At 32.3% G+C, this 20,665-nt stretch overlaps 1 protein-coding gene across 1 annotated transcript in view; it reads right to left on the minus strand.

Annotated features, from left to right (window-relative positions):
• The window catches only part of LOC108756643 (prothrombin-like), a 44,191-nt gene extending 24,337 nt beyond the window's left edge, over window positions 1-19,854 (minus strand). Inside the window, exons 1-2 of the mRNA XM_018500619.1 lie at window positions 19,500-19,854; window positions 348-655 (exon numbers count right to left, since the gene is read on the minus strand). Of these exons, the coding sequence (XP_018356121.1) occupies window positions 348-655; window positions 19,500-19,602 (411 nt within the window). The 5' untranslated portion in view covers window positions 19,603-19,854. The remainder of the gene's footprint in view (window positions 1-347; window positions 656-19,499) is intronic.
• Window positions 19,855-20,665: the final 811 nt, after the last annotated feature.

Genomic DNA, 20,665 nt, shown 5'->3' on the forward strand with positions numbered 1-20,665 from the left:
GAATGCGTCCGCGCACTTAATTTTGTTTTTCACACAAAATTTGATACAGATTCTTTGATCCATTTTTTGGAATAGGCAAAAATCGAAGACGAGCCAAAACACGTGCAAGCAAAGCAGCTGTCAAAAATTAACTGAACATTTAAAATGGCCGAACTTGTCGGCATAAGTGAGAGACATGAGTACCAACATAACGCCACAAAAAAATCGAGAATCGAATATACGTAACCCGCGGAAATTCAAAATTTGCGATACTTTTTGAACAGACCTCGTATATGCTTTCTAGTAATAACTTTAATAAAGTAGTTTTCGATCTAATTTATTTTCTTTAATAAATCTGCTGAACGTACCGGTGTAGTTTTTGTCGAAGTGAAGGAAGTCGATGTGCTGAGTGTCGTAGTTGTCGCAGGTGTCGTAGAAATCGTCGTGGTCTTGACGATCGTCGCAGACACGGTCGAAGTTAACGGCTCCTCATCGTCAATTGCGTTTTCAGACGAACTGGTATCATTTATCGGATCCTGCAGACAGCATCGCATACTTATCGTAGGACACAGCACATCCTCAAGGACGTCGTCGCACATTATCGTCGCCAACGTATGCACACATACTCCTGGACAGTCGGCGATCTTCGCCGTGCTCGTTAGAGAATTTAAAAAACCTACATATACATAAATTACTCTTATTATTCTCGATTTATTAAAGACAAAAAATAAAATTCATATAATTTAAATTCATTCACATATTTTCTATTCATAAAAAAATTTTTTTTTTAATTCAAATTTAACAATTTGAATATATTAAAATATTTTAAGTTTATATTATTTTATTTCTAATATAAATTTATATTAGGTGTAGTAAAAAGTCATCGCGTATTTTTAAAAGACATCTATCAGTAAAAACCGCAATTACTTTCTTACCAACAATATAAATATATCTTAATAGAGTAAAGTTTCAGCTTTAAAAATCTCTTTTTTAAATTATACGATACGACAATTTTTAATGGAGTTATGAGCAATTAAAGTCAAAATAATTCTTTTATTTAATCCGCGATAACTCAGTAATCAAAAGTCGTAGGAATATTTAAAAAAAACGATTTTGTAGGGAAAGTATCAAGCTTTCACGATATGTAATCGAAAATTTTCTCAAATTAGTTTTGGACACGTTACAAATCCACAAAGTGAGAAGAAAATTTTTCGTCTTTTTCAGCTCGTAGTTTTTGGTATGTAAAAATTATCAAACTCATATAAACTTAAAAAATGTGATAAGCTTTTAAAAGTAGAGATTTCAAGCTTTAAAACCCTTTTTTTAAATTTGAATTTCATTCATTATTGACGAAGATATTGTATATACAACTTTGAGCTAAAAAATACGCGATGACTTTTTACTACACCTAATATTAATTCGAACTTAGTTGAGGTAAAAATCCAAAACTGGTTTATTTGCGATAAAATTAAATTGTCATATAATCTTAATTGAAATTAATTCAAAAGAACCGTTCGATATATTAAACATAATATACACTTAAAGCATAAGAAGTTTTTAAAAGAAGACAAGAAATAAATTAAATTTCTATAGAACATATACATTTCAGAACATATAATTTAAATATTTTGTAGTACACTTTTATATAAAGTTTCTCCAAATTCATCTAGTATAATTAAAGCAAAAACTCGCATTATAGTCACAAAGCATGAGAAGCTCCACGAGAGCTCCTCGAGAACTCATAAAATTTTTGTAAGCTTCTCCGGGAATTGCTATGTTCGCTTTTAAGAATTCCCTGGAAGCTTCATTTTGGTTTGCAGGGAGTTCTTTTTAAGTCCCCGAAAGCTCAGCAAAATGAACTCCCTGAGAACTTATTTAGTCTTTATAAACTATATAATAATAAATATAATAATTTTATTAAAACACAAAGAGCACGTATTTATTAAATTAAGAAGATTTTTTTAATCAAGAAGAGCTAACTAGTGCTCTTAATACATTTTTCATATATAAATATACAAATTTATCACAATTGCAATTATAAAAGAATTAGGAAGAGATAGACAAAAGTATCAAATGGAGATATTCATTATAAAAGTCACGAAAGCACAAGTAATGAAGGCAATCGAAATTGGAACTGTCTCAAATTCTAAGTTAGTTATACCCGGTTTAAGTTTTCTAATCTTGAAGAGAGACAATTTAATCAATTTAATTGAGTGTGCAAGTCGCGGGCCAGATGTTAATCGAGGACAGTGTTACCTCACAGCTCGTGGCAACGAGATTAGAGGAAAGCCTCTTATGAAATTACTGACACTGTTGCCGCCGTTAATTGTAACTGTATATCGCAGGCGTAGTCAAGGCACCATCGACGAACGCATTCCTGCATATGTAATTCATTGGCAAGACTACATTTACAAAAAGTGGTCAAGGATGAACACAAGCTTGATCTTGACAAACATGAGAATCAAGTTAACGACCGGAGAGCTAACTCACTATTATCGGGATTCTTCTTCGTGGAATCAAAGAATTTATCAGATTACATTTCATCAAGCAATATTATATAAAACCATTTTACTATTTAGGGAAAATATCTCAGTTATTTGGTTATTAAAGAATGATTCTTGTAGATACGTAGAAGGATTAATACATAATTCTCACTATTATTAGTAATTATATATTATTAATGTATTTTTTGCTTCCATAAATTAAGTATATTAAAGGAACGTCTCTCTTAAGTATATGACACTATTAACCTTTTCCTTACCGGATATTTATGCGTCCGCGAGTAAGCTCTCTCTAAGTAAGGACTCCGCCACAAGTGCTCACTTTAAAGTCTACTCTACAATATGTTACTCTATGTTTTTCTTATTTTTTTCTTTTTACTTCTTACTTCCCTCCCCCTCCCCCTTTGCGATCTTTAACAATAATTATATTTTTTGTTATGGTTCCCTGTTTCTTCCGAAGTTCGTTAACTTTATCTTGGATGAAAACAAAAAACCAGATAAGAAGCAAAAAGGCAAGTAAAAAATAGACAACAAGAAACAAGAAACAAAAAAGATATTATAGAATAGAGCTTAAAGATAGAGCATCGCCACGAAATTAGTTATATCTATAAATTAGTTATATCTGTAAATTAGTTATATAGCCGATCACAGAAAGATCGCAACACTTTATTTTCGATGAGTTTCGGAATACAGCTTATTCACCAAGCGATTGGTTCTTAAGACATTTTCACGAGCCGCTTCAAACTGGTCATTTCAGCGACAAAAAAGATCACATGATGACTTTTGTCTCAAAACCATTAGAGTGATAATTTTGGCTGCGTTCGGAAACGTCGCTTAGATGCCTCCGATGCTTCGGTTCGTTCTCACCTTTCTCTTGGCACTCTTTGTCTTTTATATACTTTAAATATGCTAATTTTGTTAAATTTTTTTTTATAAATATTAAATGTTAAATAAACATTAAATGTTAAATAAGGACAGAGGATGATCTTTCTCCTTGTTTAATATTTAATGTTTACTCAATATTTCAATAGTCACTAGACTGTTTATGGAGAGAGTCAAAAAGAGTAATGTCTTTTCTTCCACCTCATATCAAAATATCAACTATGGACTGTTGGAGACGATAAAATTTCAGATGTAGAGATCACGGTCCGTTCAAGACAAAGGATCACAATAGATTCTCCTTTTAATAGAACGAATAAGTAAATCAATTCCTAGTACAAACTCCATACCTTTAGAGTTAAAATGTAATACCGGTGACTAACTAAACAAAGACTAGATATCAAGTTTGCTGTGGAAGTTTAAAAATCATAACTAAACTTTTGAGATTTGAAGAGGAATTTCGTTTATCATAAAGTCATCTACACCATGCATTCGTAACTGGCGATGATATTTTTCTGTAGATATAATTCTAAGAAGAGACCGCAAACTAACGATAATAATTTTTACATAAGGCAACTAAAGTTTGCTCTAGCCACCCACTTTTATTCTTAGCTACACTAGAGACCCTCTAATAAGAGTCGCGACATGAGGAACAGAGACTCTAGTTAGAGATTTTTTTCATGGTTTCTTTCTCTTAAAGAGGTCTCTAGTTTCTAACTTTGATAGTTTCTCGTAAGTCGTGATACGTTTTTTTAATCTTGAAGATTAGTATGATTTATTAGAAGATTATTAAAAATAATTGCAAAATGATTGAGTGTGCAACCCCATTTTGCACTAATTCTGCAGCTAAAGGCTACGTAATAAAAATATTTTCATGTGACTAAACGTCGTGCATTATAGGCAACAAGTATTGGAAAAAATTGGACATCAACGAAAAATAGATATCTGTACGAAATTAAGCAACATATTTGTATAGATTTATTATAAGGAAATTAATAATATATATAATATTAATAATAATGTGTAGTATAAATAATTAATAAAATATATAATGTTTTATTAAAAATTTTATCATAAATTATTTTCTTTTACTTAATATATAGTGATCATATATTTTTTATTTTAAAAGACAGTATTTCAGGTAGCTGTCCTTTGAAATGATTTGTTTTCTCAAAACTCAATTTTTATCATTACATGTATATTACGCAAGAAATGATAATAACTTTAAAATATTTAATCTTGTTTTGTTCGATTTTAATAATATTATGAATACATATTATATACAGGTTATCCCATTTTAATCGATCACCTCAAATATCTTTTGAACAGTGCATTTTAGGGAAAAATGTTTCAAAGAACTGAAAAGGATACGAGTAATAGGAGTCAAGCGCAGAAGACATCGCGCAAATAATATATCTATGAAGTGTGAAACTTCTTTATTAACTGAAACGCGTTTACATGTTTCGGCTCACTTTTGAGCCTTCCTCAGAAAAATGTTTCAAACAAAAATTTTGGGACTTCAAGAGGGACATAAGATGATGCCATATTGGTTTGACCTTAAATGGCGTCGTCAAGGTCAGGACAAGATCACTTTGAATTTTTTAAATAAAACTCCTCATTTTTCATTATATATTCTTGTAGCTTATCACGAGAACTTTTCAAAACTATATTAAAATATTTTTACACTATAATAAAATATTTTTTATTAAGTATTTTGCGAGTTATAAGGCTTGAAAGTTACAGTATCGTGACTCAGCATTAGCATTACCCAAGTCCAACTGACGGCTAAAACTTCTTGAATGTTGTCCAGGATCACGACCTGAATAACATTTGTCAAGATCAAGGCCATTGAAGATTGTACTTCTTATTTTCATATTTGCACAAAAATTCTATGTACCTTCTACATCCCTCAAAGATCCACTCCCAAAGATATTCTTATATACCGCGATCTCGCTAGTCGAGCGCAGTATTAACAGTAACAAAAGTAGAAGCAGAAGCAGTAGCAATTCAGTCGTTCAATGAGTTTAAATGCAATAATTCATCTAACATTTGTGCCCAACATCCACTTTTCTTCGAGCTATTCGTTTGAAGACGAACTCAGAGTCAGCCAGAAAAATAGCGCTTCATTTATCCGAGCGGGACTTTGAAAGATGAGTCACTCATTTCTGCCCTTTGTTTTTTCTTTTTCCTTTTTTTTTTTTCTTTTCTTACACCGTATTATGCATCAATCGTTATTATTATATTTTAATATTATAAATTCCCTTCCAGTTTCTCATTATTCCTTTTAATCCTTTATTTCCACCGTTCGAGTTCAATAGATCACCTATCATCCTCGTTCTCCAATATTTATCGAATTACTGGATAGATTCTATATTCGCTAACTTCACTTTCCCATTCTTCCATTTATCTGCTGAATCCTCATATCTTTCTCCTATTTCCATTTTAATGCAGAGCATAAGCTGCTGGAAAGTAAACTGCTGAGCCCGAAAGTAAACAACAATCCACTGTTTGGGTATTTCAAAATGAACCGAAACCAACAAAAGTTGTTCGTTCACGCAGTACTGCCAAGCAAATGATTGCTTGTTTCTTCGGTTATATCGGACATGTGACAACCGTGGCTTTAGAGGATCGAAGGACTGTAAATACTGATTGGTATACAACAATTTGTTTGCCAGAAGTCATAAATGAATTGCGTAGAACAAACCGAAATCGTCGCATCATTCTTCATCGTGACAACGCCAGCTGTCATACAGTACGTCAAACCGTTGATTTTTTATCCAGTAATAATGTCGAATTGATGACTCATTGTCATCTGTATTCACCTGATTGATCACCTAATGACTTCTTTTTGTTCCCAAACATTAAAAATAAGATGCGTAGTGAGCGATTTGAGTCGCCTGAAGCAGCTGTTGAAACATTTCGTACACTGATTTCTGAGGTTACAGTCTTAGAGTGGAAAAAATGCTTCGGAACTGCTTGGTTCGAGCGTATGCAAAAATGTATCGATCTTAAAGGCGAATACTTCGAAAAACAATAAAGTCATTTACCGAATTTTACATGTTTTTTTTCATTGTTTGCAGAAACTTTTCCAGCAGCCTACGTATAAAAACAATTTCTTTTTCTTATTATTTTACTTCTTAAATTTCATAATGGATAACCAATCACCACACTCCCATTTTTTTCGACGCGTTGCTAAACGTCAAAGAGGTCAGCGGCTTAAGGAGTTCCGTCGATTCCTACCAAATAAATGGTAAATGAAGCCTACGCAAATTCTTAGCAAATTTGAATAATAATAATAATAATAATAATAGTAATAATAATACTAGTATAAATAGTAATAATATAGATAGCAGTAATAATAATGATTTTAATAATATTATATTTTAATCAATAATAATAATATTGAACATTTAATCGCAGGCCCTTCTTCCCATAATCCTTGTTCATCTTCTAAACCAAGAGATTACTGTGATTTTGTTATCGATAGCGACAAGTATGGGAAATGGTAACCTTTTATTTCATCAAAAACATTCTATAACTCATTATGCAATTGTTATATATTTAGTAGCTTTTTTACTATATAAAATATTTATACAACTAGAATTATGAACACATAACAATTACATACTGAATTATATTTAGAAAGAGGCAATAGACCTATTCTATAATACACTACTCAACAAAAAATAGGGAATACTTTAGAACAGGCTCAAAATTGTGCAATATTCAGAACATCGTAACTCGGTGAAAATCACAGACAAAAAATATAAAAAAACATTTAAAAGATTTAAATCTCTACTTTCGAAATCGATAATTGATATTTCAATCTGATCCTTTATGGAGATGTACGGACACAAATGGATACCCGACAAAATTAAAAAAACTTTACAAAAGTCTATGGCATGAAGTAAACATCACACAAAAATTTGCTTTTTTGTTGATTGCTGTACGATTTTTTTCATCGAGTTATTGAAGCAAAGATGATCACTTTTGCTTCAACGTTTAATAACTCGGTGAATAAATGTTTTTTTTATTTTTTGTCTATGATTTTCACCAAGTTACGGTGTTCTGAATATTGCGCAATTTTAAGCATGTTCGAAAGTGTTTCCTATTTTTTGTTGAATAGTGTATATAACGCAAATTTTATTATTGTTATAATGCCGTTGCGTAGCTCTTTTACCATGATAAAAAAAAAAGCTGTGCAGAGTTTTGTATTCTATAACTTGTTATGCAATTGTTATGTGTACATAATAACATTTGCGCAGCTTTTTTACTATATAAAATATTAGCGCAACTGTTGTTATGAGCACATAACGAGTTATAGAATACCACTACAGTAGCTTTACAATGATAACAAAACTTAACTGCGTTAAGACTTACAAAATAAGTCTGCAGATCCCGTCAAGAAATCTATCTAAATGATACCCCTCGGTTGATTTCACTTTGGTAGACATAACGGACCAAACAAACATAACGGTTAATGAGCAGCTTGACTCAGACCGCATGTACGAGTACATCTGTCTCCGATCATCGCACGTCTTTCGTCTAACGCCGCGACTTGATTTCAGACTCGATAATGAATGATTATGCAGAGTTGCGCTTGCGACTGAATTCTTCGTGCAACGCAATTAATGATTTTATGAATTAGAGATAAAAATATGGGTTAGGGAACCAAGCTCCAATGACCTTGACCTTGACATATGCTGTCAAGGTCATGATCCTGAGTGACTTCCAACAAATTTTAGCTATCGCCCGTTAAAAAGTTATAAATAAAACAAGTTTAATAAGTTAAATAAAATAAGTTTAAGAAATAACGTCACATTTCTGCTATACATGTATATACAATATTAAGTAATATCCCACTTCCCTCTGCTTGAGAACGTTCAACTTTTCATGGGAAGCCGAGATCCACTCCATCTCTCCTGCTGTATAAGAGCGTATGACTTTCTATGGAAAGCGAGGTCTATTCCACTTTTCGCCTTGCCAAGAAGCGTAACGACTCCACTCAAAGCGAGGCTCACCCCATTTCCCCTCTCTGCTTAGAGGCACGCAAGGGATTGTAATGTAGATCTCACTCGTAAATCGTGCGTTCGTAGGCAGAAGGAGAGGTGAGATGAATTTCGTGTGAAGGCGTTTAAAACCACAAATTTTTTATTTTAACGAATATTATATAAAAAAAAGTCTTCAAAAAATATTTTTGTTTTTAAAACAGAAAATTTATTTAACAGATAACGAGCGACAACTAAAATCTGTTGGAAGTCACTCAAGACCATGACCTTAACAACAAATGTCAAGGTTAAGGTCATTGGAGCTTGGTCCCCTAACCTATACTTTTACTAAAAAACATTTTCTAAGATTAATAAAAACGATATAAAAAATAATGGAGTACTTCCAAACAGTATTTCCAAGCTCAGAAAAGTCAATTAAAGTACAATTTAAAAAATTTTTAAATGTCGATATTTAATTGTAATTTTCGTTGAAAGAGAAATTAGAATTACACTTTTCTTCTAAAAAAAAACCTATATTTTATGATGGACTGACTGATAAATAATATATGTATGTATATTGATTGTTGATTGCAATAATGTAAAAAAATCTGAAGTAAATAATTTATAAAGAAAAAAAAGTAAATATGCTAAAAAGTAAATGGATTGCTATGACAAAATTATATTTCAAATAAAATATATTGTTTCTCATATACACTACTTAACAAAAAATAGGGAACTTTAAAACACGCTCAAAATTGCGTAATATTTAGAACACCCATTAAAAAATTATCGCAGACAAAAAATCAAAAAAGCATTTAAAAGCTTGAAATCTTTACTTTCGAAATCGGTAATTGATATTTCAATCTGACTGATTCTTTATGGCGATATACGGATACAGTAAATATACTGTACGATTTTTTTTCATCGAGTTATTAAATATTGAAGCAAAAATGACCACTTTTGCTCCAATGTTTAATAATTCGGTGAAGAAAAATCGTACAGCACTCAATAAAAAAGCAAATTGAAGGTAAAGATCTCATAATAAAATTACATAGAAACATGATTTGAAACATTCGAAGGTTATGGATTTAAGCTTTAAAACGTTATTTAAAACGTTTCGTAATTATTTTCCGCAGAGTAAATCTTGATTTTGGCCTTTTTAACGCTAATTCTAAATGATCATAATGATATTGTTAAAAAAGCATCTTAAAGGTTGAACTCTTAATAGATATTTCAATCTGACTGATCTTTTATGGAGCTATACGGATACAAATGGATACCTATCAAATTTGAAAATTTTGTACAAACTTTATAAAGGTCTATGGCGTGAAGTAAAAATCATATAAAAATGCGGTTTACAACAGTCGAAAGAGTGAATCTTTATCTTCAATTTGCTTTTTTATTGAATACAATTTTTTTTCACCGAGTTATTAAACATTGAAACAAAAATGACCACTTTTGCTTCAACGTTCAATAACTCGGTAAAGAAAAATCGTATAGCACTCAATAAAAAAGCAAATTAAAAATACAGATTCACTCTTACACGCTCGTAGACATGAAGTTCATCCTTCGGACGCTCATGCGTAAAATTATGGTGGAATATAAACTGAAGCGTTTCCTTAATGCGCAGTCGTCCAAAAGTAGTGGAGAGCCAATCAGTTATGCCTCACGATGCAAAATTCAAATATGGCTGATAGCATAACGCCAAGTATCAGCTGACACATTTACAGTGTATCTTGGATAGGTAGCCAATTAGTAAAATTAAGCTAATTTAACAAAATTAGACGACAGTCGAAATGGAGACTCAGCTTCGACCATTATTTACTGCCATCCATTGTTATTGACGTTTTCTAACTTAATTTATATAATTAATTTTCAACATAAATATAGCATTTTTATTTTCAATTAAAATTATACATTTAAAATACGCGCTCCTCTCCGTGGGGCATAACTGATTGGTCGAAATTATAAGCTACCCCCTCCATGTGACATGATGTGCAATGCATTACGCCTTATTAATTCCACCATGCGTAAGATTGAGCGCTTACGCAATGCTTCATTCTGTTTCAGTTATGAACGAAAGAAAATGATAAAATGAAGTTTACAATGTGAGCGCCCAAAGCGGATAGATCTCATGTCTACGAACGTTATACGCTCCTAAGCGTCAGCCCTGGCTTAAAGGGGCGAGAGAGGGACTAAGGAGGCTGTAGTTCCAGGTCCTATCTTCTTAGGGGGCCTCTTAGTCTTAGCTTAAAATTATATTTCATTGATAAAAAGTAAATAATAGCATGCAAATAAATAATTAAAAATTTTTTATTTTCCATTCCTCGTATAATAAAATACAATATTATAATAGTAAAAAAGACACACATTTCTATGTTTTTTAAATCTGAACGTACATGTTGAGTACATTCGTTTACGCAGCAATTAGTGTAACTGTATTATTTTATCCTTTAACATTGTGTGAATAACAAGGATAAATATAAATGCACTAATTGCTGCGTAAATGAATGCACTCATATATATACAATACAAAACCAGAAGTCTCTAGAATTTGTTTATATCTTATGACGCCGGTCACCACGCAGACCATGAATTCCGATTAGACACATCACGATTGGACGAGAAGAACTAGTGCAACACTGAGTGTAATTGTATTGTTCTACATTAAGGATATATCCATACAAACTTACATAGGCATATAACCGTATGCATAAAGAAAATTATCCAATAATATAGATTTTATATACAGGTATATATATGTATAAGATATTAACGTTTAAAGATAACCGAATATGCGCGTCCGCCCGACTTATTATTGTCGAAGATACGGCCCACCGAGCGCACGGCGCGCGAGCCGCGAGGAACGACGATGGCCTAGTAGGCGCGTCTAGCCGTTCGAGCTTAGAGACTCGCGGTGAGCGGAGCGCTTGCCCCATTCTCCGCGCGCCGTGCACTCAGTGGGCCGTACCTTCGGCAATAGGTCGGGCGGGCGCGCGTATTCGGCTATCTTTAAACGTTAATATCTCGTTAATTATTGCGAGCATTGCAAAATAGTACAGGACTTTTCGACTTAGTTTAGTCCGCTCTACCTGCTCGGGACGAGTGAAGCCATATAATTCAGCCATATATATATATACTCGTATATATATATATATATATACAGGGTGGTTTCAAATTTTGGCCCCATCCATTCTGAGCAGGTAGAGCGGACTAAACTGAGTCGAAAAGTCCTCTACCATTTTGTAATGCTCGTAATAGTTAATGAGATATTAACGTTTAAAGATAGTCGAATACACGCGTCCGTCCGATCTATTATTGTCGAAGATACGGCCCACCGATCATACGGCGCATGGGCCGTGAGCAGCGGGGATGGCTTAGTAAGCGCGCCACACCGAGTCCTTTGAACGGCGAGCATCGCAAAATGGTAGAGGATTTTTCGACTCAGTTTAGTCCGTTTTACCTGCTTAGGACGGATGCCAAAATTTGGAGTTACTCTGTATATATAATTTACATTGAATTATTTGAAGCATTAAAGATACAGCTTCGATCATTATAGGCTTTAATATTCTTACTTTTTGTATATTCGCATTACGGTCTTATTAAATCATTTATTATTGAAAAGTATCCAATTACATAATATCGATCCATAATGACTGAAAGTACACTATTATATCATAATGAGCATTATTAGTAATAGAGAGTAAATTGATGAAAAATCTTGATTTTACTGATTTAATTAGTGAATTTGCGCACAATAAATTAAGAAAAAAAATTTGTGTGTAGGTATATAAGTACCACAAAAGTTTCTTAATAAAATGAAATTGTTTATAGTGTTTCTTTATGTGCTTCTTTTGTAACATTTACAACTGTATTGTATCTTGTAAGTATAGACGACAAAAATTGTTTTACGAACAATTATACTCGTTAAATAAAAAATGGAAAACATGTTTATATATTTGATAATATTCTTGAAGCTTCCACGGGTACTTTCTATATAGAAGTTATGCGTTTTGCGGGTTTCCTCCATGTCCAGATCCATTCTTGAAATGCCAACGTTTCATGAACCTTGCAATCCACTTCATCAAGACGAAGAGCAGCCTGATACAGAGCTATTCCTCCAGGCCGTTCCTTTTTTATACGCAACTTATTGGAGTGGTGGGGGGAAATAAGAGAATTGTGGGTGAGGGGGGGGGGAGAAACAGGGGGGGGGGAATTGGTTAGTCTTCAATAACCGGGAGAAGGGTTTTCCATATTTTATTTATGTTGTAGCCATTATCTCTATTTAGATTGTTAGGATGTTTCTGTATCTCTATGGCTTCTCTATACTTTCTTGGAAGTATAAGTAATGTTGGCTATTGTAGTCGTTTTATCAAACAGTATTTGATGTTCTGTTTCGATGTTGTGTTCTGATAATGTTGACTGCGTGACGTGTTTTAGCTGCCTGACATCACGTTGGTGTCCTTTTTTCCGTAGGTTGACCATTCTCCTGGTTTCTCCAATGTATACTTGCCCGTAGGTACAAGGTATTTTGTATACTCCTGCGGAGCTTAGTGGAAGTCTTTGATCTTTAGGATTTCTTAAGATTTGTCCTATCTTTTTGAGTGGTTTAAAGATAGTTCGGATATTGTGATTGTTTAATATCCTGTCAATCCGATCTGTTCCTTTGACATTTGGGAGAATGGATAGAATCCTTTTGTCTGATTGTGTGTCAGAGACCGCTGTCTTGTTTGCATGTTTATTAATTATGTTTTAATTATGTCTTTTTTGTCGTGTCCGTTTTTCTGTAAGGCTAGTTTTAAGTGGTTGAGTTCTGTCTGTAGATGTTCTTTGTCAGAGATGGTGAAAGCTCTATGTACAAGTTAGTTGATTGTACAAGACGAAAGGATTCTATCCATTCTTCCATATGTCAAAGGAACAACAGATCGGGTTGACAGGATATTAAACAAACACAATATCCAAACTATCTTTAAACCATCCAAAAAGATAGGACAAATCTTAAGAAATCCTAAAGATCAAAGACTTCCACTAAGCTCCGCAGGAGTATACAAAATACCTTGTACCTGCGGGCAAGTATACATTGGAGAAACCAGGAGAATGATCAACCTACGGATAAAAGGACATCACTAACGTGATGTCAGACTAAAACACCTCACGCAGTCAGCATTATGAGAACACAACATCGAAACAGAACATCAAATACTGTTTGATAAAACGACCACAATAGCCAACATTACTTCATACTTTCCAAGGAAGTATAGAGAAGCCATAGAGATACAGAATCCTAACAATCTAAATAGAGATAATGACTACAACATAAATAAAATATAGAAAACCATTCTCCCGGTTATTGAAAATTAACCAATTCCCCCCCTCCCGTCTTTCCCCCCCCCTCTCCCATAATTCTCTTCTTTCCCCCGACCATTCCAACAAGTAGCGTATAAAAAAGGAACGACCCGGAGGAACAGCTCAGTATCAGGCTGCTCTTCGCTTGATGAAGTGGATTGCAAGGTTCACGAAACGTTAACATTTCAAGAATGGATCTGGACACGGAAGAAACGCATAACTTTTATGTTTATATATTGTTCATATATTAAAATTGGATGAAAAACAGGGTTTTTTTTTTAGTAACAGAACTATTATCGAATTATTCTTCTGAGTAAAGAGGAGTTTGAACTTTTGGGCCACAAATTCCTTAAGCCGATCTACTAAGCAGCATTTGAACTGCGCGTAAAACGATGAGGAAGAGAAACGGAAGGCGGAGCCGAGAAAATCAGTCGAGAAGTGCAAATCATGCCGAACCCTGATATTAAAATTTCAAATCGATTGACCGTGTAATTTTTAAGAAAGAAAGAGCTAAAGTTAGAGTTTTATGCATGGTATCTTATGACAAATGCATTAAATAACTGATATATTACATAATTAGTTACTTTTAAAATGCTTCGATCCACATAAAAATCATATACATACATAGTTAAAAAACATTTTTTTACATCCTTGTAAGAATTTTAACTCTATTCATTGTGTAATTTATTTGTATAGAAGCAAAAAGCTGATAAAAGCATGCATTTGAGCAACTAAAGAAATATACGTGGAAAACTTGGCAATGCTGTTGACTTTTGACATTACTCTTACGGAAATAAACTATTGAAAAGCCAATAATCACTATTGGATTTTAATAATGATTATTCGCTCTTTAATAATGAGTATTTATTATCCAATAATCAGATTATTCACAATAATCACTCTCAATAGTTTTTAACGGAATGATTATTGATTGCACTAGTCGAATTATTTGCAATAATCATTTCCCAATAGCTTTTAACGGAGTGATTATTGATTTTCTAATCAGATTATCCATAATGATCCTTACAGCGAACTATTTTAATAGTTATATATATATGAATGATTATATATTATATATTATATATATTATATTATATTATATTATTACTGGCTTTCAATAGTTAGAAAAAACTACATCCATAATAATGACTATTTAAATAAACTGCGCCTAATTATTGTATAATTCATTAAGCCTATAATCAGAGATTATAACGCCATATCAGATATAATCAAAATATTCATCCTTGTAGTCAAACTATTCGTTGGAAAAATTAAACTAAAATTTTTTAGATTCGTTTATGAAATTAAATACTCACGTATATTTTAACATATACATGAGCTTTTTGACAATATCTGTTGACTAGATATGTCACAATTATACATCTATAAATATTCAGGATTCGTGGGTCATCGAAGAAGCAGTTTCCATACAATCGTAGAAGTCAAGCAACACTGGATAAAGAACAGCTTTGGATGGGTGACAGTTAGAGAGCATAAAATTAGATTCTGATTTCAGGAGGAAACCTTTTTTTTTTATCATAATTTTGTCATATATATTCTGAAATATGATGCTAAACACTAATATTTATTTTAGAAGTAACACTGAATTAATTAATTTTTCCAATATTTATCTGAATAGTTTTCCCAATAATCTAATAGTATCTCTTCTCAATAGCTTGCGAAAAAACTACGACTGAATAATCAAATAGTTTTACTAATAGTTTATTTCCAGATTTGCGGCTTGCTTCTCCTGACACAAATATGTGATTGAATATATATGCTTGTTTATAACCTATTGTTATTATAATACATGTATTATATTATTGCCTACATACATTATTGCCTCACAACCTTCCATGCGAAATGAGGACCATCTCACACTAAAAAATGGGGATTGGTTAGGGTTAGATTTTTTTGAAAAAATATTTCAAGCGGACACAGTCTATGCTGACATCCCACTGTTCATATGACAGATTTCCTAAAACTATAAATTATTTTCTTACTTAACTTTAATTTTATATTTGTGCGCAAAAGTGCTTGTAGGCAATCAAACTGTAGACAATAATACATGTAGACAATCGAATTGTAGACAATAATACATGTAGGTAATCGAGCTGTAGGCAATAATAATATAGGCAAAAGTAACTCTGTTTCTAAAATTTTTATTTGTGCACAAAAATGCACATAGGCAATAGAGCTGTAGGCAATAATACTTGTAGGCAATAATATATGTAGGCAAAAGTAACTCCGTTTCTAAAATTTTTATTTGTGTGTAAAAGTGCATGTAGGTAATCGAACTGTAGACAATAATTTTTGTGTGTAAACAAACTATCGGCAAAAGTGATGTAGACAAACGATACTGTAAGCAATCGATTTGTAAGCAAACGGAATCTCTCCCCTCATAGAATATTACTATTATGATTCATAATTAAAAATTAGCAATCAATTGTTATCTTTTAATTTTAATAAATCATAAATTAGCTTTTCTTATTATTAAAAGATTTTCATATATTAGATTAGCATTATCAATATAAAACAATAGCCAGAACAATAGAATATTCTCCTCACTATCTACCCCGCAAGTGATCGATCATATATCCTTAATTTATTAAATAAATTTAGTATTTTTTAAACGATATTTTACATATATGTTACAACAACGTGTTTCACATAATTTATTAATTATAATCGCTTTTATAGTTTTATAATTTTCGAAAATCAATGAAATTTGAATCTAAGATACCGAAGTGATGAAATCTAATAGGCTAATGTTGAGTTATAATCGCACGGTTATTTATCAATTCAATATTCAATAGTCACCTAATCAGAAGGTATTAGTATTTTAAGACAGTCTTGATGGACTGAACTATGAATATCGGTCCTCAGAACGCAGAAACATTTACCGCGCTAAGCTGTAACTAAGACTGTGTTTCAAAATTTACTGTCAGTATTGAAAATTTATAGTGCATGTAACATAAACTATAGATTAGTGTTGGCAGTAAATTTTAGAATGCAATCCAAGTTTCCAATCAAAGTTTCGCAGCCTAATATCATATAGATCATGTTTTAGCCTATGCTCTAGGAAATACACACAAGTCTTAATTAGGATCGGTTTTTGTAATTTTCGTAAACCTTTCACTCGCTTCGTATTAGGATATCCCTACGCTTTAAGGAACTGACTCTCCGTTATTTTAAAAAATTGACCGATCTTTTGATAGTGTTTTTCGCATTCAAACTAAATCAACTTGTGTTTGTGACTTGGAAAGTTTGATCTCACATTTTATATTCTTTATGTTAAACATTGTTACAATAAAATAAAGTAAAAATTCGGGCTCTCGAAATAATAGCAATGAAGAAAGTAGAATGTCGAGCAATTGAGAGCACTTAATAACGTGGTAATTAGTGCGTAATAATAAAGTTCTGTATTTTAGAGATCTTATATGATTACATTTCAACTTCATTCGAGTCATCTTCAGCGTTGTCAATAAGTAACTTTGAATAAAAATTCAGATAAATAGTCAAAGGGTGCAGCGAGGAGAGTCCCACCAAAAAGAGAACTTTATTATTTGTCACTAATTACCGCGTTATTAAATGCTCTTAATCGCCCGACATTCTACTTTCTTTATACATAGTTTTTATACAATATTTTGTAACTCTGTATTACTGGAGAGCAGTAAATAATTTAGATAAAACTCAATAACTTTTAAAAGTTCTCCAAGTTAGAAAGATCTTTTTAATAACTCAAGACGCATTGGATTTATAAAAAATTTTGATATAGTATTAAATAGAAAACATTAAAATGTATTACCTCTTGAATGGAAACGGCAATGACTAATTTTGCTTATTGTAATAACAGTAGCGAAAAATCAAGCTGATCGGAGATTCGACTCTGTGAATAATGAATAAATTGAGTAAAAGGTAAACCTAAAAGACGATCGCGTCACTTCCTAGTTTTTAAAGTTCATGTCAGCAACGGCCTTGTTACCGCCAGTGAATCGACCGTCATCCGCTGCACAATTCCTAAAAGTGGAACACAGTCCATCCTTCCAGATTCTACCTATAAATGCGTATTGCCGCAGCATAAATGCCATTGGCGCACGCGAATTTCTATTTCTCGAGGCCGCCACCAGGTAACTTTTTGTCGGTTGTATATTACGTGCATCGCATATACAAAAATCGCGCCACTTTACTAATAATTAGGAGAGAAGAAACCAACTCGATTCGATGCGATTTAACAAAACTGAAAAGTGACTTAAATACACATTTTATTTCAAATAGTTTATTTTAACAACGCGATATTACTCACATATTATATATATTTATTGCGCGTGTATGCATGCACACACACATGCGCGCGTACACAAGTAATGTATGTTAAACAGTAGTTAAATAGTACCGATAGTGCAAATATCATTCCAGGAATCTTGCAGGAATCTTGTATGTTACATTATTGTTTGGTAATATATATTATTATTGTATAGTGCCTGCTAAAAATTCCGGGCCGGCTCAATATCTCGAAAAGCATGCATTTTTTAGAAAAAAATTTTAGATAAAAATTGTAAGGTTTAAAGATCTATTTAATGCTCTTAATAGTTTGATCTTGGATAGAATCACCAATGTCAAGTCAAGATTACATTAATTTTTTTAAATTAGATACCTTATTTTTTATTACAGAATCTAATAGCCAATGTCAAAAATTTTTCAAAACGCTACAATAAAGTTCATTTTCATTAAATATTTTTCAAATTATAAAACTTGAAAGTTGTAGTACCATCATTATTAATATTACCCAAGATGTCCGACCGACGACTAAAACCTCTGAATGTTGCTCGGGATCATGCCCTAAATAACATTTCTTTTTAAATCCTACAATTTTTGTTTAAAACATTTTTCTAAAAAATTCATGCTTTCCGAGATTCAACCGGTGCCTTTTAACGGACATTGTATATGTAACATATATAAGTGGTAGAGTTTCGAAACTTCTATCGAAATTGAAAACGAAACTCATTACGTGTCAGTTTCGACTGAAACCATATAGTACTTTATACATATTAATTTTAATATGTGTAATTATTATTTCAATAAATAAATTATGATGTTTATAAAGAAGAAGTACTTTTATATTCTTTGATCAAAATTGACACATAACGAAATTTCGGTTTTTAATTTTGGCCGAAATTTAATTATTGTTTCAATAAATTATGATATTAATGAAAAAAATGATATATAGGCATGCCCATACATATGGCCTTAGAATTCCTATTTTTTAATTTTAGTTTCGGTTTCGATTTCGGTTAAAATTAACATGTAGTCGAGTATTTCAATTTAGTTTCGGCAAAAGTTTCGGTCGGACTCTGATAAGTGTATAATTAAAATTTATAATTATTTAATGAGAATTATATATATTTATGACAAGTCTTTTTAAAATGTGGTAGAAGTAACAATTTCATATAAGTGTAACAATAATAAAGAAATACTTACGGATGTGTAGCTAATAAAACATCCGTATAATTAGCGCAACAAAGCTTTTCTCGGACGCAATGCTAATAGTACCGTACTTTTATTAAACAGTAAACGTAACAGTTTTTTATAAAACAGTAAACTTTTATAAGAACATTGCTTGTGTTTTCAGTTTTTAGTCATTCGATTTATACAATATGATTATAAACCCTGGATTTAATCTTAATTTAAATTACTTTTTATCTTCTTCTTCTTCAAAAAATTAGAAAAAAATAAAGAATGAAGGAATTAAACCAAGATTAAAGTTAATTTACATTAATAAAAATGGACAATCGAGAATTTTTACCTGACAAAAAGGTACTGGCCAAAGAATCATCATCCTGCCCGCCAACTAACCCGATGAGCGCGAGCAGAAGGACAATGCCCTCGGGGGCAGCTCTCAGTATCATCTTCAACCTCCCTGTGCTGTCTTCGTTTGTTTCTTGATAGGAGAAAACAAGAAAGAAGAAAGAAGAAGAGAAAAAAAGAGAAAGAGAGAAGGAAATCACCAAGATTGGTGCACTGTTCCGTTTGCACGGTTCCGATCACGTGCGTGTCAAACTATTTTTCTTCACTGACGAGAGAGTTCAACGACGTTTACAATGTTGCGCCGTGCATACCCACATCGTTTACTTCGACTCGTTTGATGAACACTGACTGAGTAGAGATCAGGGCCTACTTGTGGGTCAGAGTGTGTGGATCCCCACTTCTGCACACCAGTGACGGCTCATGAAGGTAAGTGAAATAAGGAGAAAGAAAAAGAAAGGAAGAAATGAGATAGAATGATGATTGACCGGCTTTGTAAACGTTATCTGGAGGGGATAGGGTTGTTGACAGGGGCGGTGCTAACTGCGACTTCTGTTGCTTTTTTCACTCTTACAATTGCGACGGATGAGATCAGCGATTTAGGTTATCGCTTACGGAATAAGCATAGAAAAGAAAGATTCAATCGATATCTCAGTTAATCAATTAATTAGTACACTATTTGCAGAATTTTAAACTGCAGCTTTTGATCAAAAGTATAAAAGCTCACTCTTAATTTATTATATTTTTGGAAGAGGCGGTAATAAAAGCCAAAAGAAAACTAATAAAATATTAAAAAATATTAAATGTTATATAAATATTATTTTTTAATAAATTATTTTAAATTAATTTTTTATTATATATAAAACATTTACTTCAATGTGTTTTATATTTATAGCAAAGGCTATACTTTTGAGAAATTTAAAGATGCTTTTTTAAATGCAATACTGATTGTAACTACTTTTATGATATAAGACATCCTCTTTAATGTTTTATTATAAATAATTGCATTCATGATTCGAGTTTAGGAAGATTTAACATTGATATCGGACAATCCGTCCCTGCTCTCTCTTGTGCATTCTTCGTTTCTTCTTCGATACTATAAACTGATCATCTGAGTATCTTTCTTGGATACACTGTGTATGAATATATGGCATAGTCCCAGTCCAC

This window comes from Trachymyrmex septentrionalis, unplaced genomic scaffold, assembly GCF_001594115.1.
Source record: "Trachymyrmex septentrionalis isolate Tsep2-gDNA-1 unplaced genomic scaffold, Tsep1.0 scaffold129, whole genome shotgun sequence".
Lineage (NCBI taxonomy): Eukaryota > Metazoa > Arthropoda > Insecta > Hymenoptera > Formicidae > Trachymyrmex > Trachymyrmex septentrionalis.